General features: G+C 38.0%; 1 protein-coding gene across 3 annotated transcripts in view; it reads right to left on the bottom strand.

Moving 5' to 3' along the window:
• The window catches only part of LOC127415903 (NBAS subunit of NRZ tethering complex), a 243,396-nt gene that overhangs the window by 107,176 nt on the left and 108,789 nt on the right, over positions 1–27,431 (bottom strand). For all 3 annotated transcript variants that reach the window (XR_007893017.1, XM_051654908.1, XM_051654909.1), the window contains exons 35-40: positions 22,654–22,725; positions 20,157–20,339; positions 19,055–19,168; positions 18,736–18,859; positions 11,152–11,228; positions 5,836–5,973 (exon numbers count right to left, since the gene is read on the bottom strand). Coding sequence is in view for 2 of the 3 variants with exons in the window: in XM_051654908.1 (XP_051510868.1) it covers positions 5,836–5,973; positions 11,152–11,228; positions 18,736–18,859; positions 19,055–19,168; positions 20,157–20,339; positions 22,654–22,725 (708 nt within the window). In the remaining variant the exon portion in view is untranslated. The remainder of the gene's footprint in view (positions 1–5,835; positions 5,974–11,151; positions 11,229–18,735; positions 18,860–19,054; positions 19,169–20,156; positions 20,340–22,653; positions 22,726–27,431) is intronic.

Below are 27,431 nucleotides of genomic sequence, written 5' to 3'. Positions count from 1 at the left end.
GCAAACAAGGTTTGAACATCAAGCGTAACAAGATCAAACTAAAATTCACGGCTGTTTAACACGTCTGTGTACAAATTTGAAGGCTGTTTATTGGATCAATTAAGGTAAACATCATATTATGTGACTACACATCACTTCACGGAGAGCTTACGACCTACTAGTTAAGTCTTGCCTTAAGAACAGATGGTGCAACCAAATTAAGCACTGACTTAGTTACAAACTTACTAGTAGTTATTAAGCCCTTAGTGTGAATTTTACATCTCAACTTAACTGAGACCTTATGTACAGCTGGTGCAACCCTACCCAGGGCTGTTAACCAAAAGGTCCATGATCCCTAAGCAGTGTACTCAGAAGTGTATTACTGGTCACTTTAGATAAAAGTGGCCTTTGAACAGTATGCTGAAGATATGCGGCTAAATTGAATCTGCATTCATTCAGTCTCTACAGTAAATTATATGTTGAATACACTCAGGTTTATGTTTTTTTTTTTTTTTTAATAATAGTTTACACAAATGAATCATTCCAACCATATCTAATCATATTCATTATCCTTATATATAATTAACTGTATTTTTAATTAATTAATTTTTAATTAACTGTAATTACATAATTGACTTTAAAGGGGCATTCAGTTGTTCTCTAGCTAGCATTAGCATTGCTCTTCTTTGTGTACTTTAAGTACCAATATGACAGTGGTGTTAGACGCTGTTCTGCCATTTATCTATGGTATGTGGATAAGCATGATCGTCTCTGCTGCCCCCGTCAGCTTTGGAATATCATTTGCATCTGGAAAATGTCGGAGTTTGAGGTAATTTCTAAAGTTATTTATTACTACTGTAATATAATTGCTTCGCCTAAAAACAAACATCGGAATTCAAGCGAACAGACTTCTACAGTTAAGGACAGATTATTATTGTCCCCCATATCAGTAATCTTTGGAGACTGTCTACGTTTCACGTTATTTCTTCAGTTTGTGCCTCAATATCTGCACTTTGTGTGAGAGAAATATCTTGTCTTGAACAAGGTCCCTATTAGTTGGATGGAGCATTATGTCCATGATGGTGAATAAAAACAAATAAAAAAATCAAAAAAAATAATTCAACGAAAACAGCAAATACTGCACTTATACCAAGCAATTTTCTTTGTGCTGCGTAAAACCCCAAAAACTACAAACCGCAAACTTCGTGTTAAAGATATAATCACAGATTGTTCAGAAACGGCATTCTTTGAACAAATACAAGCAGAAATACATTGCAAAGCATGAATTACCAGGGATTGCACTGCTTTCCATTTCAACAGAATAGAGAACAAAAACAACACTGATTGGAGCAGCAAACACTTGCTCACTGTTAGTAGGGCGTCACAGTACAACAGGATCACAGTCCCATTCCTACACCAAGAACATAATTATGCACTTAGATTTGAAAGAAACATCTTGTTGGGCTTAATTTGAAATGCAAAGGCAGCGTGCTCTTTTAGATGGAGCGGAATTCATCCACAGGCCTGACTGCATGTTCCTACAGACCTACTTACTTTCAATAACAACACATACATATGCTGCCTTTGATAGTGATAATATATGAGGGGGGATCCGCTCTGAGGAAAATACATGGATACATGATGGGCGAGAGAGAGAGATATATATGAGGAGACAGAGAGATTATGTGTTATGTGTATGAGAGAACACTAGTTTACTTAAGAGAAAAATAAGCATAAATGGAATACCATGAAATAAATAAGTGATACACTGGAGAGAGGGAGATAAAAGCAAATGAAGAGACAGATGGGTAAAAAGATGAGAATATAAAGAGGTACAAATTACAGAGGTGTTTGAAGTCTTGTTGTACAGCTTGTCTGCAGTGAGGCTGTCTTCTTCAACAAATTTCATCAAACTCAAAGCAAAATGTCAGAGAACAAGGCACTTGTAAAAAGCACACAAAAGAACAGAACATAATATTCTTTCTCTCTCCATCAGTGGAAATTGATTTTCTCTACCATTTAACCAAAGCCACACAGATGTACATTACGATCCATTAAGAAAAGTGTGTTCAGGTGGATGTGTGAATTGCTATACGGTGTACAGTTAACACTGCTCACTTATTACCTCGGCTTTCCTTGAAAAACAAAACACGCTGAGTGCACCTGTAGTTTGCGTGTGGCCGTGCATCAGTACAATCTTACTAACTTTTCAGCTCATAGGTTTAAAACTCCAATATTGCCTGACTATAACTTTAAAGCTAAAGTATGTAATTAATGCACCACTAGCACCACCAAATAGAGATGCAAAAATAAAAGTTTGTTTTTAAAACAGTTTTCTGAATATGCCCCTGTCTGCCGTTGGTCAAACAAAGAGTTAGTCTCGCCCACAACTCATGCCACTGGTTGAGTCAATGTCATTGTATTTCTATAGGCGAGTTGCTCAAAACAAACAGAGGGTTTTCATACTACCACATTGATGCAGGGCTTACAGTTTTCGAGAAAATAAACCTATGAATGGCTTTCTTACAGTTGTCTCTGCATATTAAGGTTGGATAGGTGAGTATTTTAACACAGAAAAAGCTATATACTTCAGTGTGTAACTTCTGTGCCACCAGCATCACAAAACACAAGTGCAAAAATAATGTTTTCGAACAGGTTTACCCGAACACTCCCCCCATTTGCTACTCGTCAGACAAAAACAAAATGTCCCATCCTAATCTCCTGCCACTGGTTGAGCCAGTGTTGCTTTGTCAGGCCAGACTGATCGCACTGTGAATTTGGTGACAGTAGGTCGAAAGTTCCTCAGATGAATTTGGTCTGTGCTTACTGAAATCCGAACCACTGCCCCCAGTGGCCAAAGTCAGAAATGTTGTTAAACATATGGGCATGTGTGAACTCCAATTTTCAGGTCAAATGTCCACAAAGTTGAAACAAAAACAATAATTTTTTTGTTGTAGATTATGTATTGCAGTCGACAGGAATGCATATTTTACTAACCTAACCGTCAGTGGAGTAAAAATGTAATCTTAGAGGGAAAATGCAACCCCCAAATTGCACTCACCATTGTCTGTGTTTTTCCTAGTTCCCATGGGACCAGAACCAGTATCTTGGAGGTTGCTCCCAAATGCATTATCAGTCATGCCACAGGGAAAGGTAAAGATGTAAATTGATGCAAAAATCTTTGACAGGGGATGGAGTTTTTCAGTAATTTGGCAAAATGCGGTCGATTTCAGGGTGGATGAAAAGTCAGAAGCAACTTGTCGATTTTCTGTGAGATCATGTTGGTCAGGCTGGTTGAGATTTGAGAAAAAAAAAAAAAAAATATATATATATATATATATATATATATATATATATATACACATACACACAAATGGCTTACTTATAGTTGCCTCTGTATATTAGATTGGGATAGGAGAAATTGATTGCAAAGTCACACTACTTTTAAGTAAAGTTTATTCAAAAAAGATTTAATTACCATCCCCTTGAGTGTACTGGATACTGAAGACTTGAACATTTAAACGTGAAGATAATGTATACATAATAATAAGACACAATCAGCTTTGTATAGCTGTGTAAAACTATACAAAGCATCTGATGGCATAATTTTAATTAAATGACACTTTTAACACATTTGATCTTTCTGGAAACTGGGACTTGAGTTTGTACCTGTGATATTTGTGAAACCATTGCAAAGTCACGATATGGCTTTATATTCTTCACACTGCAATATAATTACAATAACATTTCATCGTGTGTTTTGTCATTCAAACTGTTCAGCCTGTAGCTAAAGAGAGAGCTGATAACTAAGTGACAGTTCTCAGAAATTAACTGTGAAAATTCAGTCTCTCAGTACTGAAAAAAAAAAAAACACAGCTCACAAGAGGAAAAGTTGAATGACTTCAGTTCACAGAATTAGCTTGCAGGTTTAGTTCATTAAAACAAAATGTCTTCAAAATGCCAACCACATGTCTGCAGCAGAAAAAAAAAAAAGTGTTGTTGCCTAAATATTAGAATATCAAACTGATCCTCTCACAATTTACTTTCCATTTTTGTCTCTTTTACTAAACCATATTCTGCAGAAAATAACAAACAGAGTAGACTATATTTCATAATAAAACATATACAGTGGCCCAAAAGCATTCTATATCTGGACATTTATGCCACACTTAAATCTTAAATATTTCTTAGTCAACCCACTATTTAGGCATACTGTATATATATATGCCATCCTGTGACTTGAGACTTTGTCGAGTCTTGTCCTTTAATAGCAGTTAGGGGGCACGATAAATCAGTGGCCGATAAATTACTGGTTAATAACTGGGAAAATGAAAATATTGCTAAATATTACTATAATTAGTTATGGTGTATTTAGTATTTAATTCGCTTACAGCTCCAGTTTAAAGGGATAAAACGAACAAAATGAAATGATTGGTTATCGCTATCGGCCACAATGAGCTGTGAATGATCATTTATTGTATTTCACAGAAATTCTATATTGGTGCATGTGTTTTTCTTTATTTTATTTTATTTCCCATGGTTTGGATTATTGTATTTAGTATTTCCTGAATAAAACTGCATAAATCTAAATCTAGATCATTTTAAACTCTGCTTGTGAGATCTGACGGTATGATAAATCCATGAGAGACCTGTGATGAAAGTTCAAGCCCTATAGAGCTGATCAGGTTCTAGTCCACAAACCCAGAAGAGAATTCGCCATGGGTTCCCTCAGGATTTTCCTATGGGGTCTTATAAAGCGAGTTTTGGATTTATGAGTAAAATAAGGTCTGTGGTAAAGATTACTTACATTCATGAATTTTGAAGACATATTGAATTGCATACTTTTTTTTTAATCATACGGCGGCTTCAAAATTCATGTTTGAGGTATGAAAGTGTTTATTATATGTTGTAGAACAAAACTTCCACGTACCATCAAGTAATGTTTACCACAGACCTTATTTTACTCATAAATCCAAAACTCCAATTATAAAACCCCAAAGGAAAATCCAAAGGGAACCCATGGCGAATTATCTTCCGGGTTCGCCTACAAACTGACGTCAATGCTGAACAGCATTTTTTTTTAGTTTGCTTACTACAATTTATAGGTTTTATGAAGTGTTAGCAACGTGTTAAAGCTAACAAGTAAATGCTGACCATCAAGCTGAGGATGCTAGTATGGGTGCTAATAAAAAGGTGTTTTCGTAAGGCCGGCGGTCAGGAAAAAGCTGTTATGAAGTAAGAAGAAAGATCCAGCATCCCTGTGAGGAGACCTTCCACCTCATTAACCAACAACTCTCAAAGTGAACTGAGAGGAGCGTTCATCATTATAAAATAGGGCGTTAAGAGAGAGAGAAAGAGAGAGAAGGAGAGGAGGCAAGAGAGTTACGAAGGGAAAGAGAGAGAGATGTTGAGGTGCAACAGAGGGTGAAAACGAAAGATGGAATTATGATAATGGAACGGAGGCAGAGACAGAGACAGAAAAAAATGAGAAAAGAAGCGCTCGGCTTGAAGATGCAAAATTTGCAGGGAAGCGGTAAAGCGCTGTCATGTGTTATGCAGATAAACCTGAAATATTACACGCAAAGAGAAATAGAATGACACCGTAGGAGGGGTGTAAAAGAGGTGGAGGTGGGACGTGGAGAGAAAGCAGAAAACAAAGAGAGAGAAAAGGCTGTGGTACTATTTTATCGGTTCTTTTCAAGGTGAGAACTTTTATTGTATCGCTAATGAATTCTGTTCTTGACTCATGTAAATGTTTGGAAACTTGCTAAAGCACAAGATAAAGAAGAAGGACTATGGAATAGAGAGTGAGAGAGAGCAAGAGAGAGAGGGAGAAAGGTGTATGTGCTTGCTTACCCGGTAAAGTGGGCTGCATTTGTCTTTAAAGCAGGGTGCAAGGCGGGAGTAGATCTGGAGAGAGTAGTAATACATAGCTAACTGAAGAGGCAGTGCTGATGGGGGCTGCTTCTCAAAACACACGTTAGCGTCCAACACCTGAAACAGACACAGAGTGTATGTTCACACAATAAATGTTGGTAAATAACAACCATATTTGCTTACCGGTGTGACTCTTGAATCAACAGTTTACAGGAGCAGCTTGAATTCTATCTGTATGAACGAATAACCAAAGTCAAACTACTTTTCTTATCTTGTGATAGCTGTAAACTACAAATGTAACCATAGTTACTAAAGAAAATATCAAATACATCACAACTGACACAACGTTATTTAACCCTTGTGCTGTCTTTAAATGTTTTACCTAATTTGTTCTTCCCGGCCTATACAAAATTGCTTATAAATCTGTCATTATGCTATATTATCACTACAAACTGGACTAGATCTTTTTGTCAACTTGTTTTCTTTCAATTGGTTTTGTATTTCTTTACAAACTTACTGATCATAAAACTCATTGACCTGAGCTTATGCACCTCGGTTTTTGAGTATTAAAAAAAAAAAAAAAAAAAAAAAAGCATTATTTGAGGATAATCTTGGCAATATTAAATACAATATGAAAACATTCTGTACTGTTTATCACACTAGTGTGCTTTACTGTTTAACCAGGAATTTTGATTTGAAATGCTGTTATTTAGTAAATAATTGCACAAAGTCACACTTGTGGTGTTTCCGGTCAAAATGACTGGCCAATTAAAATTGCTTATAAATCTCTCATTATGCTATATTATCAACAAATATTGGATTAGATCTTTATTAAAACTTGTTTCTTTCAATTAGGACAGGTTTTGTATTTCTTTTTGGAACTTATTGATCATAGGCCTCACTGACCTGAGCTTTTGCACCTCGGTTTTTTGAGTGAAAAAAGCATTTGGGTTATTTTGACTAAAGTAAATACCATAAGAAAACATCTGTGCTATAAAAAAAAAAAACACACACTAGTTTGTTTTAATGTTTAACAGGGAAGTTTGTTTTGAAGCACTTTTATTTTGTAAAAAAAATGGCAGAAAGTCACACTTGTGGTGTTCCCAGTCAAAAATGACTGGTCATTGAAAATGAATGGGAAAGATCACAAAAATCAAGACTTTTATTTTGAAATTAACCAGGACAGGTGGTCTAGTGTCATGATCAAGGATGTGATGAACATGATACCTCAGCTTGAGCTCCCCTTTTGGTTGTGAAATGGGCAGGTGTGTGGCATTGGCACCAGCTATTGACCCCAGCTGGCCAGTTCATATCCTGGCTCACGATAGTGGAAAAGCGGCTATTGACCTGCTTCTTTGTGAGAGTATGAAAATTCCAAAACATATTGTCATAATATTTTGTCTGAAAGGTATGATGAAAGAAAGATCATGAAAGAAAGATTCTATTGGAGAGGGGTCACTGTGGTACAAAGAAAGTTCAGGTGTGTGTGTGTGTGTGTGTGTGTGTGTGTGTGTGTGTGATAATGTTGGATGGATAAATGGATGTTGGACAAAGTTCAAGGTAGGATTAAAATGCTCTGTGAAAAAGAAAGCATGTACTACTCAAGAGTGTGTGTGTGTGTGTGTGTGTGTGTTAATGTTGGATGGGTGTTGGATGCAGCTCAGGGTAGGATAAAGTTCATCTCTGTGGAAAAGAAAGCATGTTATACTCGTGTATGTGTGCACATTTGTGTTTGTGTGTGCACGCATGTGTGTGTGCACAGGTCCGAGGCCTTTATGTTTGCTAGTACACATGCACATATGTGCTCATCTAATGGATTAACATGCCCCTCAACACTAAATTTTTCTCTTATTTTTGATCTCCTCATTCATTTTCAATGGCCGGTCATTTTTGACCAGGAACACCACAAGTGTGACTTATATGCAATTATTTACTAAAACGTGTTTCAAAACAAACTTTCTGGTTAAACATTAAAGCACACTAGTGTGATAAATAGTACACAACGTTTTCATATTTTATTTAATATTGCCAAAATTATCCACAAATAACCCTTTTTTTTTTCACTCAAAAATTAGCTGCATAAGCTTAAGGCCTACGATTAGTAAGTTCCAAATAGAAATACAAAACCTGTGCTAACTGAAATAAAACAAGTTGACAAAAAGATCTAATCCAATATTTGGTAATAATATAGCATACAAACAGATTTATAAGCAATTTTTAATAGACCGGTCATTTTTGACCAGGAACATCAAAAGTGTAACAAAGTGGAAAAAAATTAGATAGGCATTTCGATACCCTGTGTAAACAAAGTCAGAAAGTTTTAGTCCAATAGGATAACATTAACTAGCATATTCAGGCAACTGGTGGGACAGCTCCATTGGAAAGACAGCGACTTGAAGAGTGACTAAAATCTTCAGATAACATGGAGAATGACGAGTAGGTGTGCAGTGCAGAGTGGCTATCGTATGACTTAACAGACAACTAGTTGTCTACTACGGTTCCAAACACAGCACAGGTGTACCAAGCTCACTTCCAAAATGCGGGTGTGATTCCTGAAAATGTAAGGGGTCAGTTTGGTTATAGAATATGGATGTCACTCTCCTTTATAACAAAACTATATGTGAAAATAATCATACTTATGACCCTAAAACAGGACTGACAACCATATTTTGGAGCCTGATCTCATGAAAGAATGATTTTACATGGCTCTTTACATGTACAGTATCGTGGCAGTTCTGAGCTGACATGTCCACTGAGTGGTGCAAAAAGGGAGTTTAATGTTCTCTCAAATAGATGAGGTTTCTAAGATTATTGCTCTATCGAGTTCTAAATCAACCCTAACCCTAACATACCTCCCTACCATAAACCCCCCCAAAAAATGTCTTTAAAATCAAATGTGTGGTGAAAAAAAAAAAAAGAAGATTTTTAAGGTTACTGCGCTATTAAATTTCAAATCAACAAAACCGACTTACCTACTCTAAATCCTAAACAATCGTGTCATAAATTGCAAATGTGAGATGAAAAACACAATTGCTGAATGGCATGTCTGTGCTGTGTTGCTTATGTGACATATCTGACTCTTTTATCGACTCGCGTGCTCTTCAGGACTCGTACCACGGTCCTTTGCATCGCAAAGTGCAACGCTCTCTCAGTTACACAAAATGCACAATTTGATTGTGCTCCAATAAGCTTGTAAATGTAGTTGGTTATGCAATGCAAACGTTAAGATACACTATATTGCCAAAAGTATTCGCTCACCCATCCAAATAATTGAATTCAGGTGTTCCAATCACTTCCATGGCCACAGGTGTATAAAATGAAGCACCTAGGCATGCAGACTGCTTCTACAAACATTTGTGAAAGAATGGGCCGCTCTCAGGAGCTCAGTGAATTCCAGCGTGGTACTGTGATAGGATGCCACCTGTGCAACAAATCCAGTCGTGAAATTTCCTCGCTACTAAATATTCCACAGTCAACTGTCAGTGGTATTATAACAAAGTGGAAGCGATTGGGAATGACAGCAACTCAGCCACGAAGTGATAGGCCATGTAAAATGACAGAGCGTGGTCAGCGGATGCTGAGGCGCATAGTGCGCAGAGGTCGCCAACTTTCTGCAGAGTCAATCGCTACAGACTTCCAAAGTTCATGTGGCCTTCAGATTAGCTCAAGAACAGTGCGTAGAGAGCTTCATGGAATGGGTTTCCATGGCCGAGCAGCTGCATCCAAGCCATACATCACCAAGTGCAATGCAAAGCGTCGGATGCAGTGGTGTAAAGCACGCTGCCACTGGACTCTAGAGCAGTGGAGACGTGTTCTCTGGAGTGACGAATCACGCCTCTCCATCTGGCAATCTGATGGACGAGTCTGGGTTTGGCGGTTGCCAGGAGAACGGTACTTGTCTGACTGCATTGTGCCAGCTGTGAAGTTTGGTGGAGGGGGGATTATGGTGTGGGGTTGTTTTTCAGGAGCTGGGCTTGGCCCCTTAGTTCCAGTGAAAGGAACTCTGAATGCTTCAGCATACCAAGAGATTTTGGACAATTCCATGCTCTCAACTTTGTGGGAACAGTTTGGGGATGGCCCCTTCCTGTTCCAACATGACTGCGCACCAGTGCACAAAGCAAGGTCCATAAAGACATGGATGAGCGAGTTTGGTGTGGAAGAACTTGACTGGCCTGCACAGAGTCCTGACCTCAACCCGATAGAGCACCTTTGGGATGAATTAGAGCGAAGACTGCGAGCCAGGCCTTCTCGTCCAACATCAGTGTCTGACCTCACAAATGCGCTTCTGGAAGAATGGTCAAAAATTCCCATAAACACACTCCTAAACCTTGTGGAAAGCCTTCCCAGAAGAGTTGAAGCTGTTATAGCTGCAAAGGGTGGGCCGACGTCATATTAAACCCTATGGATTAAGAATGGGATGTCACTTAAGTTCATATGCGTCTAAAGGCAGATGAGCGAATACTTTTGGCAATATAGTGTATATTGTCTTACAAGTCTTGCATTATAAAAAAAAGTGTTTTGATGTCATAAGATGGCATTGTATTAGGAACAGGGCGAAAAGTTTTGAAATTATCTTTCCTTTTAGACTTTATCTAACTTACAGTATTTTAAACTTATTAAGACTTAATAAATCCAATAAAGTAATTGTTAATAATAAAGCCAATTGAGTCAAAGTCATTGATGTTGTAGTGCCTCTATCATAATGTCACCAGGAAACTGCCACGATATGAACAAAGAAGCACGTCAAAATTAATTTTGCAAAAATGTAGGTATAGTAACATCTTTCTATGAGTCCAGGTAGGTATTCTGCTGCCGTGTGAACGTAGCCAGAGATGTATGACTTAGACAGGGAAGTTTGACACTTCCAGCTAATGTCCCTTGTGAGCCAAACAAGTACTTTGAGTGAGTGAACATTTTAAGAACTCGACCCTTAAGGTAGTCCAGGTGAAATTATTTCACCTGGGTGATTTCCCAAATTAGGAAAACATAATAATACTTTCAATTGAGGCTTATACTATGGTTTTAAATGTACTAGGACAGAGGATAATGGATATTAGAATTAATATGAGATTTTTAGCTGTGTTTAAACGACTTCATCTTTCAATACCACATGTTTCTCGCTGTAGCGAGGGATGAGAGAGAGCAAGAGAAAGAGAAATAGTTACAGAAAAAAATCATAATCTGTGGCACCAGTGCTTAAGCATGCCCTCCTGCACTCACACACACACACACACACACACATGCACACGCACACTCTCACAGAGAAAGTTCTGCAAATAGAGCAGTCAGACTCACCTGAGGTAGAGCCAGTAAATAGGCCAGGGCGAGTGTCATATCTTTGGGAAAGGCTTCACTGGCCAGCTGAAGGAGCACTGTGAAATGACAGAGGAGATGGAGGGAAAAAAAGAGGGATAAATATTTCAGAGGTATTACTGCAGAGAAGCACCTCCTTGCAATACTCAAAAATGATGAGACAGAAAGAAAGTAAGAGAGAGAGGGGGAGCTAGACAGGTAAGAGAGTAGAATGAATCAGTACAGGTCTCAACAGCTGTGCAAACTTGAAATGTGTCTGTGACAGCGATACTGACAGTATGACTCATCAGAACATACTCTTCCTTCAACCAATCAACTATTTACATGAAGCAACAAGCCACAAGAGGCCATCCTTTACAGTGATTTTTCCACAGTTAAGGGGTGGAGTAAAGTGGACTGCACATTTAAAAAACAGCGGAAACAGTTGTGAACATTAAATTACACCAATGTTCAATAAATAAATCCAATTATTAGAAATAATAATTACAACTAAAACATCTCCTGGCAAGTAATATCTACCTGGTCTCACAGATCCACATTACTATACCTACATTTGTGCAAATTATTTTTGTGGCTTGTTGTACGTTTCACAGCAGTTTCCTGGTTAAATGAACACTAAAGGGGCTAAAAACTATTATTTTCATTCACTTTTACACAAATAATGAGTAAAATGGCAGATTATCCGTTCAAAACACTTTTCGCCCTGTTCCTCAAAATGCTATCTTTTGCCATCAAAACACTATTATTTAAGTGAATGACGTTTAAGGCAATACAGTACATTTTTATGTGTGCATTTCATAAGCAACTACATTTACAAGTTTGGGGTACGAGTCCTGAAAAGCAAGACACACGAGTCGAAAGTGTCATAGAAGCACCACAAGTTTTTCATGTCAAATTTGCTTTTTATGACACTATTGTTTAGGTTTAAGGTTTAGGGAGGAAGGTTTTGTTGATTTAAAACTCAATAGACCACTAACTTTAAAAAGCACATCTGTTTGGAAAAAAAAATAAACTAGCTTTTAGTAGCACTTAGTGGACATCTCTCCTCAGAACTGCCATGATAAGCATAAGAAACTACAGTATGTAATATCCTTATGCACAAATGTTGCTATAACATTAATATGTCAACATGTTAACAAGCCATGCCATGAGCGCAGCGATTGTTGCAAGCAGTGTCAAGTTAAAGGAGGACCCTGCATTTTGCTTCATTCAGTTGCGAACGAGTTTTGAAACAGGTAAAAATGAGAGCCGATAGGCCTGTCGCGATTATTAAATAACCATCTGATTGTGGTAATTTGATCTAACCGCAGTTATTTGAGACAACCGTGATTATTGGGCATTCAAATGACTATCACATTTTAATGCCCAAATAAGGGAATTTTAAAGCGAAGATACTGTATAAATGCCATGAACGGCACATTTGTGTCTCTTTTAGTCGAGTCCGAGCGTCACTGAGCTGCACTGCGGAGGTCAACAAGCTCATGCCCTGAAGAGCACGTGAAGCGCTCTGATGCGCGCACTGTCAGCAAAGGCTCACGCCAAACTCCCGCAGAAATATAAATGAACAAGTATAAACTTTGACAGTGAACGCGAAGCGCTCTGGTTTCACTTTAAATGATCGTGAAATGGCAAACGTTCCTGGTTCATACACACTGTGTCAAAGAGGAAGAGAACCACGCTTACACTATTGTTGTGGAGTAATAAAATCATAAAACTAAATCTCAAAGGTTTTGCTTCTCGACTAAAAAAAAGACTCGTGAGTTTAATTAGAGCATTACAATAATGTGTGAAAGTGAAGAAAATAGGAAAGAAATATTTTACTATTGCATAATATAATACAAATATAATAAAACAATGTATATAACATGCATATTTTATATAAAAAAATAATATATATATATACACACACACACACACACAAGTTCAACAAACAAGTGTAAATGTAAAATTGACCAAAACTAAAGTTGACCAAAAAGAGAGGCATATTTTTAAGTATTTAGAAACATTTTGATATATTTAAAATATTATTTTCATGTCATAAGTTCATAAGTTTTTTAACCCTTAAAAGGAAATTATAGTTTATTCCATTTTTTTTTTTTTATTTATATATTTGAAGTTAAATATGTAAAAATGACTTCTTAAGGTCTATGACCTAAAGGTACATTCAGAAAATGAGTACACCTTAAAAATATGACAATATGATAATTAATTGTGCAAGCTCTTAATGAGACAATTCGTCGTCACATCCCTAAAACAATTTAAAAAAAAAAAGTCAATTAATCATCATAATCACAGTTATTTGTTTGACAATTAATCATCAGCAAAATTTCATAATCGTGACAGCCCTAAGAGCCGATAAGCTTCTTAGAGCTCACCAAATGCAGAGAGCATCTAATCTTGAATTCATCCAAAAGGTAAGCTCCTCTAACCATGCAAGTAAACAAAACATCTGAGCCGAAACATTGCTATATGCTTGGGGATTATTTCGATCCCTATGCTTGAGTTATGCGTGATCATCACCTTGTTTGAGTCGAGTGTGTATGCGACCTTATTTAGGCAGTGAGCAAAAAATGTACATGGACTGTGGCTAAATTTGATCAATTAGGATCTGACCACAAACACCCGGAGGGCTGAATTTAAACATTCATTAAACCTGCAGTAACACACATTGGAACAGTATGTGCAAAGCTAAAGAAGAAATTCTACTGTAAGAAACATAAAAGCCAACTGCTGTGCAGACATATGCAGTGCCAGAATCTGCAATATGATTAGGAGGTGACGTGAGTGTAATTTTTCAGGCAGCCCATCACTTCCCATTTCTCACTGGCCTGCAGTACATTATGAGGTTTTATTCTGCTATTCTAGGCCTGTCATGGTATCAAAGGTATTTTGTGTGTCAAACAATTCTTGGCAAGACAATCTAATCAAAACCACAGCCGGAGCAGTGGGAGTCTTGCGCGTGCTGAAATGACAAAGGCAGTAAGGTTCCAAACTGTTTTCAGTTTGTTCTCTTCTGTTTGGTGGCTTTCTTTGACATATCAATCCTCAAAGTCTTTTTTACGATGAAAACTAGAAAGGCATGTCTTCACTTAGCACTACAGAGGTGCTGATCAGAGATGGAGGCGGTCATTACCTAAAGACTTGGGCACTATTACATTCTAGTACGTGTATGGGTGCAATTGTAAAATTATGTAAGAGCGACTAAATAAATACACTTTAAATTTGCACGGTATGCATTTGAGAGAAGGTTTCAATCTATATGTGATTTATGTTGACTGAATAGAATTACATCAGACCTCAGCTCTTGATTGTTACATTGTTATTACACTTTAATAAGACATTAATAAGTGATCGTGCTAATGAACAGGAAGAATAAACAGGTTTTGGTAGGTTTTGTGTTTTAAAAACTCAACAGAGCTTTAACCTTAAAAACCTCATCTGATTAGGAAATGTTTTTATTTTTGTGCCACTCAGTGGACATTTTGTCTCTGAAATGCTTCAATACATGTAAGGAGACACAATGTAATTCTGCAAAAATGTCACAACAGTCATGTTTTTTTACGTTTTTTTTAGAGATCAGGTGCCATAGTTTTGAACTATTTTCATTAGCGGAGCAAAAATAGACAAAATACCTGGCCATATCATGTCTAAAAGCAAGTTACACAATATTAACTTTGTGTTTATAGAACTGTTGTATTGAATTTCCTCCAGCAAAATCACAGCTATGCTTATTATTCAGTAAGGCAGCAGTCTTAGTTGAGTGATATTGCTTAATTGCATTTCCATGTCAATGTTAATTAGCTTAATCACATTCTAAGAATGTTTTTCATATATTTTCCCACATGTGATGAACAATAAAACCTCTTTATGATTAAGAATGTGATGACCAAACAAACTTGTCCTATCAGCGGCAGCTCAATGAGGAAAATATCCTGAATTCATAATCTTTTAGCCTTCCATACATAAGCAAGGATATCAGAGAGGAAATGAGGGTAATATCTAAACAAGGGCAAAGATCCACATTTTTGTAAGAAGTAAAGACACTCACAGTATGTGAAGAGACAGCATTTTAACGCTCAGATCATTAATTTAGCGTTATCAGCCTGATGCAAGTTTTTCCCTTTCATCTCACGTTCTCCCACGCGAAGGTGACTTTACACTGGCTGTGTGCATCTGAACGACAATGACACCGGTGGAATTAAAAGAGAGGAAAAAATGGCAGAAAGAAGTAATAGGAGAACTGCTAATTGCATTCTTCCACCAAAGTTCCAGTACCCTCCCATCACTCTATATCGATTTTCTCATTCAGCTCATCCATCTTAATGCAATAGGCCTTGATATTTTGACTAGCTGCTACCTTCTCTTGTATCAGGAAGGTGCACGTTATTTACTGCTGTGAGTACACGTTAATTAATCTATATGACGCTTTTCTACCAGACATGTAGCCAGTGAGTGGGGATACATAATGGAGAGACGAGGCCAGGCAGCGGCAGAGGCTGGTGCCTGAAAAGCTACCCTGGGGCAAAAGATTACAATGTAACTAACAAGGACACTGCAGCTAAGAAGAGGGTAATGAAAGACGATGGATGGTGTAACTCTGAGCAGACACTTAACTGGGATATTGTCATGAGAGTATTAGTAACTATAGCTCTGTTCCAAAGCCTAGTGAGCTGCCTTGCTGCCTACTCCTAACATAGGGTGCTACCCTCATTATACAGTATCTTTAAGCCAGAAACACATTCCTCAAGTAGGGAAACAGACCTGTGCACTTGGCAAATGAAAAGTGCAGTATGATTGAACATTCTTATGTGCGTTCAAGCATTACTGTGTCGGTAACAAACCTCAATAATCTAGAGGGTGATAGAGTTACCTTCAAAAGTTTGTGTCCTAAAACCAGATGTGTTATTACTCAGGGAAGTTGCTATAAATATACTGACTTCAACTTACTTGCTTAGCAATATTCTCTTTAAACTGTTGCTCAGCCATTACAGTAGTTGATTTGAAAGAGAACTCACCGTAGAAGTGGACAGATCACACTATCGTCCACTATACTTAATTATCCCTTAAAGGGATAGTTCACCCAAAAATGACAATTCTCTCATCATTTACTCACCCTAATGCCATCCCAGATGTGTATGACCTTCTTTCTTCTGAAGAACACAAAATATTTTTAGAAGAATATTTCAGCTGTGTAGGTCCATAAAATGCAAGTGAATGGGTGCCAAAATCTTGCAGCTCCAAAAAGCACATTTTGCCATAATAAAAGTAATCCATACAACTCCAGTGTTTTAATTAATGTCTTCTGAAGCGAAATGCTAGGTGTGTGTAAGAAACAGATATTTATAACCTTTTTACTAAAAATGTTCCCTTCCGGCCAGCTGTGGTATGAACGGTCACGAGGGTGGAGTTCAAACTGCTTCTTGCGTGACGCAAGCATGTTAGCATGACAGTATCGTTGGGTCCCTTGGCAGGTCTGAAATCGGCGAAAATCTGGGGAAAATTTTCACTCCACACCCTCAATATTTTGAGTGACTCAATGGGTGTATTGAGTCAGAGAGCAGTCATAGCTTCAGTAGCTCAGGATCATTGATATGGAATCTGTGAAAAGTTATTCTTTCCTCTTGCATTGATTACCGTGGACGCACTCTTTGTCAGTAGGTTAAGGCATCCAGGACAAGCACACGCAAGCTCCATCTTGAAAAACAAACAGATAAAAATACAAATCTATAGCAAAACAAATTCAGTTTCTGTAAAACATTCCTCCTCTGTTGTAAACAACAGAGTGCTTCCATATTTTACATATTTCACGCGTAAACTTCCCAACGTGCTTACATCACGCAAGAGGCAGCCTGTATTTGGCCCTCATGACCAAGCTGGGTGGAAGAAATTTTTATAGTTAAAATAGTTTTACATAATGATCTTTTTCTTACACGCACCTTTCGTTTAGCTTCAGAAGGCATCATTTAATCCACTGGAGTCGTATGGATTACTTTTATGATGGCAATATGTGCTTTTTGGAGCTTCAAGATTTTGGCACCCATTCACTTGCATTGTGTGGACCTACAGAGCTGAAATATTCTTCTAAAAAAATATTCAGTTGTGTTCTGAAGAAGAAAGAAAGTCATACACATCTGGGATGGCATGAGGGTGAGTAAATGATGAGATAATTTTCATTTTTGGGTGAACTAATCCATTAAGGAAATGTTGAGAATGCAACACTTGCATTATGAATTGCAGTATGACACAATTAGGAAAGCGATGACAGGGACAAAAAATGGTTGAATGAATGAAATTAATGAAAACCAGAAACAAACAAAATTGTTAGTAGAACGTAACCGAAAACAGGAACAAAGGCCCTTTCAACTGTTCCGGAGTGAAAACGTTATTTTTAAATGCTGGTAACCAGTTAATAACCAGTTAATTTTGTTCCGATAATTGTTGGTTTACCACATTACATTTTTGGAAACTACACCACTTCCTGTAGCCCAAAAAATGGGGCTTCACTCTCTTTAGTAGAATATGCATGTGCTTTGATCCTGAAGGAAACTGCTGCATCACACATTTCTTTGCCTAATTGCCCTTTGTGGATTTAGCCTTCCGTGACATCCTGAAGACCTTTTTAACAACTGTTTAAAATGACAAAATATACATGCACGATTAATCCAAATGCAAGTAAATTTTGGTAAAAAGTACATTTCTCAGTTGTTTCCAAGTCTAAATTATTTTTATTATTATTTTTTTTAGATATGATACATTAACACAGATTTGATGCTTCTGGGTTTTGACTGAGAAGCAGATCTGTAATTAAAACAAATAATCTAAATAAAATTATTAAACAATAATTAAACTAAAATAATTTGGCCCTCATAATATGATGTTTAGTCCAAATGTGCTCACGCACTGAACGGTTACCAACTGAAAAGGAGGCTACAGAACACTCAAACCAGAACAAAAAAATACTGTTTCTGCACAGAAAGCACCAAAATGAAAAAAATTTTTTAGTCCCTACGCGATGATGCACAAAATCGAGCTTGTACAGCTAGAATCGTCTGCATTCATGTATTTGCATGCTTAGCATGTTGCGGTCTTAACTGGAATTTCATAAGTGACTGATTTTGAACGCTCTACATAGGCATCAACTACGCACACCACATAAACAGTGCTTCTCGTGCAAAACGCACAGGAGGCTAGACTTGAATCTGATTACACAGTACTAAAATTTGCAGAAATAATTTTTTAATCACACTTAGTATTTTAATTAAATACTTTTCAGTAGAGAATGAATTAGAAGCATATTTATAATCAACATCTATCGCCGTCCGCCATCTTGGATTTCGTTTGGATGCCTGTGGCAGTGCATTCTTGCTGTCTTGCTGTCTTATATTGCTTAAAAGTAGCATCCTTTTTGGACTGAAATTAGTTTACGTTTTTTTACCTTTTGGAACAGCCTTTATCACGAGCCTGCCTATAATGCCTCCTTAGACAGCTCACTTGGATTTGGAACAGAGCTTATAATAAGATTTGCTGGATTTTACATGCAAATGTTTGTATGCATAAGAGCACTACCCTCTGTAGCAGGAAAGAGGTTCTGTCCCTCGCTTTTGGTTTCGGCCAGTTTGCCTGTCCGAAGTAAAACTTCAGCAAAGTCTTCGTGAGGGGCATAGTCATAGCAGGAATACACGTCTTCAGTCTGAAAAGAACATAAACACACAAAACAAAAAAATTCATGTTTACATTTTTCATCTTTTTTTCCAGTGCTGAGATTTAGCTTAACTGCTTAAATGGAACTTTTGGAATACCTGAATAAATGTGAAAAGGACAGTGAAAGAGAGAGAAAAACAAAAACAGATGAGAAACAGATGGAAGGAGATATAGGGAAAATTACCGTATTGACGTATGGATCATCGAAGAGCTCCTCGTAGAAAGGACCGCACCCTTGCCTCTCCAGATCTGCGTTCTCATTGGTCATGCTGGTACGGCTTTTTTCCAAGTCCTTTCCCTGAGAGAAGATAAACATTCATTAAACATTCTTAGAATATTCATAAAACATTCACAGACATGCATGCAGGAGCCATTAATGTTTCAGCTGTGCTCATAAACATTTGTAGGCGCTAGAGCTTCTTGCCAAGGATTGTGAGCTCTTTCATTTTGGCCTTGAGAAACAGTCACTATGGAAAGCCATTGGAAATGCAGAGCTTCTGCTTGTCATTGACCATTTCACAGGAAGGACTGGGGCAAATCTTGCAGATGGGGACAGAGCAACAGGAACTCAAAAACAAATTGCTTCACAAAGAGACACAGCACAGACATCAGCTGGGAAGAAGTTTCTTTAACCATGCCAGGCTTTAATAGCCTAACGGGCTCTGCCAAAAAATTGTGCAGGCAAGCCTCACTGTTGAGCTCTGTCCAATCTATCTTTCGCGTTTGTGTGTCGGAATACATGAATCTTTCAAGTAGTTTGAAGAGGAGTAATGCATAATGGAGTGAGGCAAGTGATTAAACTTCTGAGCATGGTGAACAAAAACTTTCGGTATGGATTTAAATGTGAGCAGCATGAAGTACGACTAAAGCCTGGTTTAAGCTTGCCACGTCCACATAAGTAAAAACTGACTTCAACACGGCGCTTATGACAACACATTGCCTCCACAAGTCTCCATTTAGGACTGCCGACATCCCATTATTTGTTGAATTTTGACAATTTAAGGGTAGTTTGGCGGAACAGATGAGCATGTTTTCCAACTCATTTTTGAGCACATTGTTTTCACAAACACCATAAAATTACTTGTTAGAGCTCATCAGATGCTCTTGTTTAAAAAGTTTATTTATACAAATATCTGTCCACTACTTTTTGTGCACTGAATAAAGAACATCCAAATGATACACTTTAGTTAGTGATTTAACGATTCTAGAGTGCGGTGAGATGTTTGGGAAAGAGTGAATGAGTCAAAAATACAAGGCTTGAGACCCTCTGTGTGGGAGGGGCTTACGTGCAGTGGGCAAAGTAGGTTGAGGGACTCTTTCCACCAATGGGAGTCGCTGACGGTGGTCAACACAGCTCTGGTGGTCATGGTGGTGTTGGTCAAGACCTCTATGGTACGGGTCGTGGTTCTTTGCAACAGGTCTGTGGGGTTAATTGAGCTGGGGACTGATCCTGGAACAGCAGCTCCTGCCTGTTATGGGCAGCCAAGAAAGGTTACACATACATAAACCAAACTGATCTTATTACAGTAGTTAAAGCTACAGCACTACTACAGCAGACAATGCACATCGGGACTTGTTTCTTTCCACAGTCGCCTTTGGCTTGCTCACTGGGGGTATTAAGGCAGTATTTTCAGTAAAGCTGCTTTGAAACAATATGTATTGTTTACATATTTTACTTTCATAATCTGATGTGAAACAGCATAGTCAATGAAGGAAAAAAATGAAGGTTTTTCTTACAATTTAAACATCTGGAATTAAATGGATTCTGAAAAGCTGGCTTTACATCTAGCAGCCTGAAGTCAGGTGGTTGAAAGGAAGGGGTTGAAAAGTAAGAGGGATTTGTGATCTCTGCTGAAAAGAAGTTTCAGAGTCAGGGTCACTGTTAAAGTTACTACACTCAAAAAAATATTTCAGTCTATTTTTAAGATGTACAGTATAAATTTCAATTGTATGACGCATTTCCATCAAACTGAATTGAGTAATCTTTAACAAAATGTAAATTTTATGTAATAACCATTATGTTAAGTACTTAATTGCACATAAATAACTGTCATATTTTTAAACGTGTGTCCGGATAGAATCAATCCGGGGTCCGGACCCGGACCGCGTTGACTGGCATAGCCTAATCGTGAGCAAGGCAGCTAACGCAAGAAACTTCATACAGTCAGGGAAAGCCGAACTGCTTACGTTTTTAGCAAAATGCACCTCATCGTCTAGATGCAGAACATAGGCTAAATATAGAAAATTACTCAAAAGCTCATCATCAATATCGTGGATTTTTTTTATTGCGCTAAATATCGAGATTGTTTTATCACCCATACATTTATATACATTTACTGTTACATCCTGCCAAACCACTTAACATTCCAAATTGTTTTATGATATAACTGTTATAGAGACAATAAATTCTTAATTTGTGTCAGAAGTGGACTTAAAAACATCATGAAGAGCCCAAACCTCCTTTTTGTCCACTCTTTATTCTCAGACAAGTCCAATCATGCAGACTTCTGTAAAAATTTTATGGCAAAATAAAGCATGACAAAGAAGCTCTGGTTACAACATGCAGGTCTTCAACCAAACACTTTCTGCAAATGTGATTCATCAGGGGCTATAAAAGCTATCATGTTGCAATTATGTGGCAAATATGCAAATTCAAAAGCTTGTGGTAAACTTTACCAATCAGGAGAATAAAGAAACAAAGAGAGAGGAAATCCCAGAGAGGATTTCCATTTAAACCTATAAAACAAAACCACTACTACAGTCATCTCATCGTGCTAAACTCAACATGCATTATAAATGAGGGTATAGGCACAGAGACGTAAATCGCCTCCTGAACGAAAACCCATCAGTGGAGCAAATCTCCAGCTCTCTGTAGGAACATGACGAAAACTGGAACCGAATGCAGGCATTTACATGTAACCACAATGTTAGTTGAACTTTTCATAAATGTGAATGAAAGCACATTCACCCCTGCTCAGTGAAACCTTTTCTTTGAACTCATCAATGTTTTATTCTGTTTTAAATGCACATTAAGCGAATAAACAAAATGGCCAGCCACACTGTCACACAAACAAACACACACAAATGTAGTCTCATGTGCACATGAATCTTTAAACACTTCAATGCCATATTTTCTTGTGTTGAGGTGAGGCAAGTGCTTGCTATGAGTAAAGTAGCTGGGCTCTTAAGCCTTCACATTTACAGCATATGAAAAATGCAGATAGTGTTTTTTTACAGGCAGAATTGAATTCAGTCAGGGGTTCAGTCAGAGGCTGTGCTTTATAGCACACTATAATGTAATTGGTAGGGTGAAGATTTTGCGATGTTACAGCCATGAACGAAGTATGGGTGTCCATTGTTCTCTAAATTTCCACTTTCACATGTGAAAGTCACATGTGGTGCCTGTTTAGTTTCACTTTCACATCTCAAAGTGAATTATTTAGAGTAAAAAAAAATATTAAATATTGTTCTGTTTCTCACCCACAACTAATATATTGCTTCTGAAGATATGCATTTAAACACCGCAGTCATACGGATTACTTGTTTCCTTTATGTGATTTTTGGAGCTATAAAGGTCTGATCACCATTCCCTTGCATTGTATGGACCTACTGAGCAGAGATATTTTTCTAAAAATCTTTGTTTGTGTTCTGCTGAAGAAAGACAGACATACACATCTGGGAAGCCATGAGGGTGAGTAAATGATGAGAATTTTCATTTTTGGGTGAACTATCCCTTTAATTTCTGACACTGTGTGATCAGCATGTCAAAGCATTGTTCTTTACCTCAGACAGCTCAATGCCTGTTCTCCGGGCTTGAGAGGGATCAATCTTGTAATTTACAGCTTGGTACAGAACCTAAGACAAGAGAGGAGAGCAAAGCATTGACTTTTTCATCAGCGCAATTCTTTTTCTTTTTTTTTTTTTTCCTCTCTCTCTTCACTTTTTTTGCTCTTAAATGTTTAATTGTTTTGGCAGTATTTAAACTTGGCACAGCAGTAAAACTCATTTAAATTACCATTCCATTTATCAGTATATTTTCTTGTTTCAATGAAGGACTCTATCTTGGCTGTAAATCTACTTTGGGTCTTTCCTAAAGCAGCCTGACAACAAATCAACTGACACAGTGGGAGAGAGAGGCAATTTGAGCTGTAAAAGTGTTTGGGAGTAATAGTGTGGGGAAATACCAAAACATAAAAGTTCTATTTCAAGTCTAGCCATGCATACTGTGTCTATCACAGACTGATGAACAAAATGTAACTTGACAAGGACCATGAAGAAAGGGAAACTCTGGACAAATGTATTTATAGATGGACTATTCAAAGCACACAAGCAACAAATAAATACTTGACACACTCATCACACATCAAAATGAGCTGCAGGTCGAAATTGGCAGTTTTTTGGAAATACATGAAATTTGGTGACTTAATTTTTGACTGTATTGGGTTTTCTAGAGTTTTTAATAAAACAAAGTCACAGCTTTCAAAATATATCAATGTTATCATGAAATTTAAACTATAAATGTTGCTTTATTTTTTCTTCTTAAATGCGGTGTTAAAATGCTTCGGCTGCTGTCAATTTAAACAGGAACAATGCATGAACAGTGTCTGTCCTCTGATCAGCGCTCCTCATATCCTTTTAGAAAAATTATCCAATGTCAATAGTTAGCTAGCTTAAAAAAAATAAAAAAATAACTCTAGAAAAGAGCACATTTCTAAACTGTTCAATACCATCAATACCACTAAACTTAGAGTATTTTAGCCAGTGGATTTGCGATCTCCACGTGGAAGAACATTCTCCTCATGGATGCGCAATCTCCATCAATAGCTGTGTATAGGTGTGTGTCTGTATGTGCAGATTCAAGCCTAAGTGTAGATACATCGATACAGTGCATCCAGAAAGTATTCAGAGCGCTTCACTTTTTCCACATTTTGTTATGTTACAGCCTCATTCCAAAATTGATTAAATTCATTGTTTTCCTCAAAATTCTACAAACAATACCCCATAATGACAACGTGAAAGAAGTTTGTTTGAAATCTTTGCAAATGTATTAAAAATAAAAAACGAAAAAAAAAAAATAAATAAAAAAAAAAAAATCACATGTATATAAGTATTCACAGCCTTTGCTCAATACTTTGTTGAAGCACCTTTGGCACCAATTACAGGCTCAAGTCTTTTTGAGTATGATGCTTCAAGCTTGGCACACCTATTTTTGGGCAGTTTCTCCCATTCTTCTTTGCAGGACCTCTCAAGCTCCATCAGGTTGGATGGGGAGTGCACAGCCATTTTCAGATCTCTCCAGAGATGTTCAATCGGGTTCAAGTCTGGGCTCTGGCTGGGCCACTCAAGGACATTCACAGAGTTGTACTGGAGCCACTCCTTTGTTATCTTGGCTGTGTGCTTAGGGTCGTTGTCCTGTTGGAAGATGAACCTTTGCCCCAGTCTGAGGTCCAGAGCGCTCTGGAGCAGGTTTTCATCAAGGATGTCTCTGTACATTACTGCATTCATCTTTCCCTCGATCCTGACTAGTCTCCCAGTTCCTGCCACTGAAAAACATCCCCACAGCATGATGCTGCCACCACCATGCTTCACTGTAGGGATGGTATTGGCCAGGTGATGAGCGGTGCCTGGTTTCCTCCAGACATGACGCTTGCCATTCAGGCCAAAGAGTTCAATCTTTGTTTCTAATGGTCTGAGAGTCCTTCAGGTGCCTTTTGGCAAATTCCAGGTGGGCTGTCATGTGTCTTTTACCGAGGATGGCTTCCGTCTGGCCACTCTACCATACAGGCCTGATTGGTGGAGTGCTGCAGAGATGGTTGTTCTTCTGGAAGGTTCTCCTCTCTCCACAGAGAAATGCTGGAGCTCTGTCAGAGTGACCATCGGGTTCTTGGTCACCTCCCTGACTAAGGCCCTTCTCCCCCGATCGCTCAGTTTGGCCAGGCGGCCAGCTCTAGGAAGAGTCCTGGTGGTTCCAAACTTCTTCCATTTACGGATGATGGAGGCCACTGTGCTCATTGGGACCTTCAATGCTGTAGAAATTTTTCTGTACCCTTCCCCAGATCTGTGCCTCGATACAATCCTGTCTCAGAGGTCTACAGACAATTCCTTGGACTTCATGGCTTGGTTTGTGCTCTGACATGCACTGTTAACTGTACTGTTAACCTTATATAGACAGGTGTGTGCCTTTCCAAGTCATGTCCAGTCAACTGAATTTACCACAGGTGGACTCCAATCAAGTTGTAGAAACACCTCAAGGATGATCAGTGGAAACAGGATGCACCTGAGCTCAATTTTGAGTGTCATGGCAAAGGCTGTAAATACTTATGTACATGTGATTTGTTTCGTTTTTTATTTTTAATAAATTTGCAAATATTTCAAACAAACTTCTTTCACATTGTCATTATGGGGTATTGTTTGTAGAATTTTGAGGAAAATAATGAATTTAATCAATATTGGAATAAGGCTGTAACATAACAAAATGTGGAAAAAGTGAAGCGCTCTGAATACTTTCCGGATGCACTGTATGGTCTTGGTATACTTTGTGAGCCACATTGATGTTATGTAGATATACTGTAGATATGATCTATTAATATGCACATTTGCACACTAAACATACAAGAGCAGTGTTCCTGCATTATTTTTATTTTTTTTCCAATAAAATGTTATTTATGTTTTATTTATTTAATGTATGCTTTAATAAATTTTTCGACTTAAAACTGTTTGGAACCTTTAAAGGCTGTTTTCTCAAAAAAACGGTTTTCTGACAGCCATCAATTAAACGATTATTTCTCAGCAACGGTTTAGATAGAAACATTAAAATTACATAATTAGAAAGATCTACCTTTTTACTTCATTGCATGAACATATATACACTCACCAGCCACTTTATTAGGTAAACCTCTACATCTACTTATTCATGCAATTATCTAATTAGCCAATCATGTGGCAGCAGTGTAATATATAAAATCATGCAGATACAGGTAAGGAGCTTCAGTTAATATTCACATCAACCATCAGAATGGGAAAAATGTGATCTCAGTGATTTAGACTGTGGCATGATTGTTGGTGCCAGACGGGCTGGTCTGAATATTTCTGTAACTGCTGATCTCCTGGGATTTTCACGCACAACAGTCTCTAGTGTGTACAGAGAATGGTGCGAAAAACAAAAAACATTCAGTGAGCGGCAGTTCTGTGGGCGAAAATGGCTTGTTAATGACAGAGGGAGAATGGCCAGACAGGTCCAAGCTGACAGGAAGGTGAGAGTAACCCAAATAAACACGTGTTACAACAGTCTATACAGAAAAGCATTTCTGAATGTACAATGCAGATGGACTACAGCAGCAGAAGACCCCTTAGGGTACCACTACTGTCAGCTTAGAACAGGAAACTGAGGCTGCAGTGGGCACAGGGCTCACCAAAACTGGACAGTAGATGATTGGAAAAACATCTCCTGGTCTGACAAATCAGGATTTCTTCTTAGCTACTCAAATGGTAGGCCCACTGCAGCCTCAGTTTTCTTTTCTTGGCTGACAGAAGTGGAAACCAACGTGGTCTTCAGCTGTTGTACCCCATTCGCCTCATGGTTTGACATGTTGTGCACTCTGAGATGCTATTCTGCTCACTACAATTGTCCAGAGGGTTTATCTGAGTTACCGTAGCCTTTCTGTCAGCCCTAACCAGTCTGTCCATTCTCCATTGACCTCTGTCATCAACAAAGCCTTTTCGTTCACAGAACTGCTGCTCATTGGTTGTTTTTTGTTTTTTGCACCATTCTCTATACACTTTAGAGATTGTTGTGTGTGAAAATCCCAGGAGATCAGCAGTTACAGAAATACTCAAAATCTAAATCACTGAGATCACATTTTTTCACCATTCTGATGGTTGTTGTGAACATTTACTAAAGCTCCTGACCCATATCTTCATGATTTTATACATTACACTGCTGCCACATGATTGGCTGATTAGATAATCGCATGAATAAGTAGATGTACAGGTGTACCTAATAAAGTAGCCGGTGAGTGTATATATTATATACAGTTGTGCTCAAAAGTTTGCATACCCTTGGAGAATTGGTAATATATGTACCATTTTTAAAGAAAACATGAGTGAGCAGGCAAAACACATTTATTTTATTTCTTATGGGATTCATATTCAACTGTAGGTTATAACAGAATGGCACAATCAGGCAACAAAGAAAAAAAAAAATTAAATGACCCCTGTTCAAAAGTCTGCATATCCTTAGTTCTTAATACTGTGTATTGCCACCTTTAGCATCAATGACAGCGTGCAGTCTTTTGTAATAGTTGTCTATGAGGCCCCAAATTCTTGCAGGTGGTACAGCTGCCCATTCGTCTTGGCAAAATGCCACCAGGTCATGCAAATTCTTTGGTCGTCTTGCATGAACCGCATGTTTGAGATCTCCCCAGAGTGGCTCGATGATATTAAGGTCAGGAGACTGTGATGGCCACTTCAGAACCTTCACCTTTTTCTGCTGTAACCACTGGAAGGTCAACTTGGCCTTGTGCTTAGGTTCACTGTCGTGCTGGAAAGTCCAAGAGCGTCCC

Source organism: Myxocyprinus asiaticus, chromosome 25, assembly GCF_019703515.2.
Source record: "Myxocyprinus asiaticus isolate MX2 ecotype Aquarium Trade chromosome 25, UBuf_Myxa_2, whole genome shotgun sequence".
Classification (NCBI taxonomy): domain Eukaryota; kingdom Metazoa; phylum Chordata; class Actinopteri; order Cypriniformes; family Catostomidae; genus Myxocyprinus; species Myxocyprinus asiaticus.
This window is presented reverse-complemented; position numbering and strand designations above follow the sequence as displayed.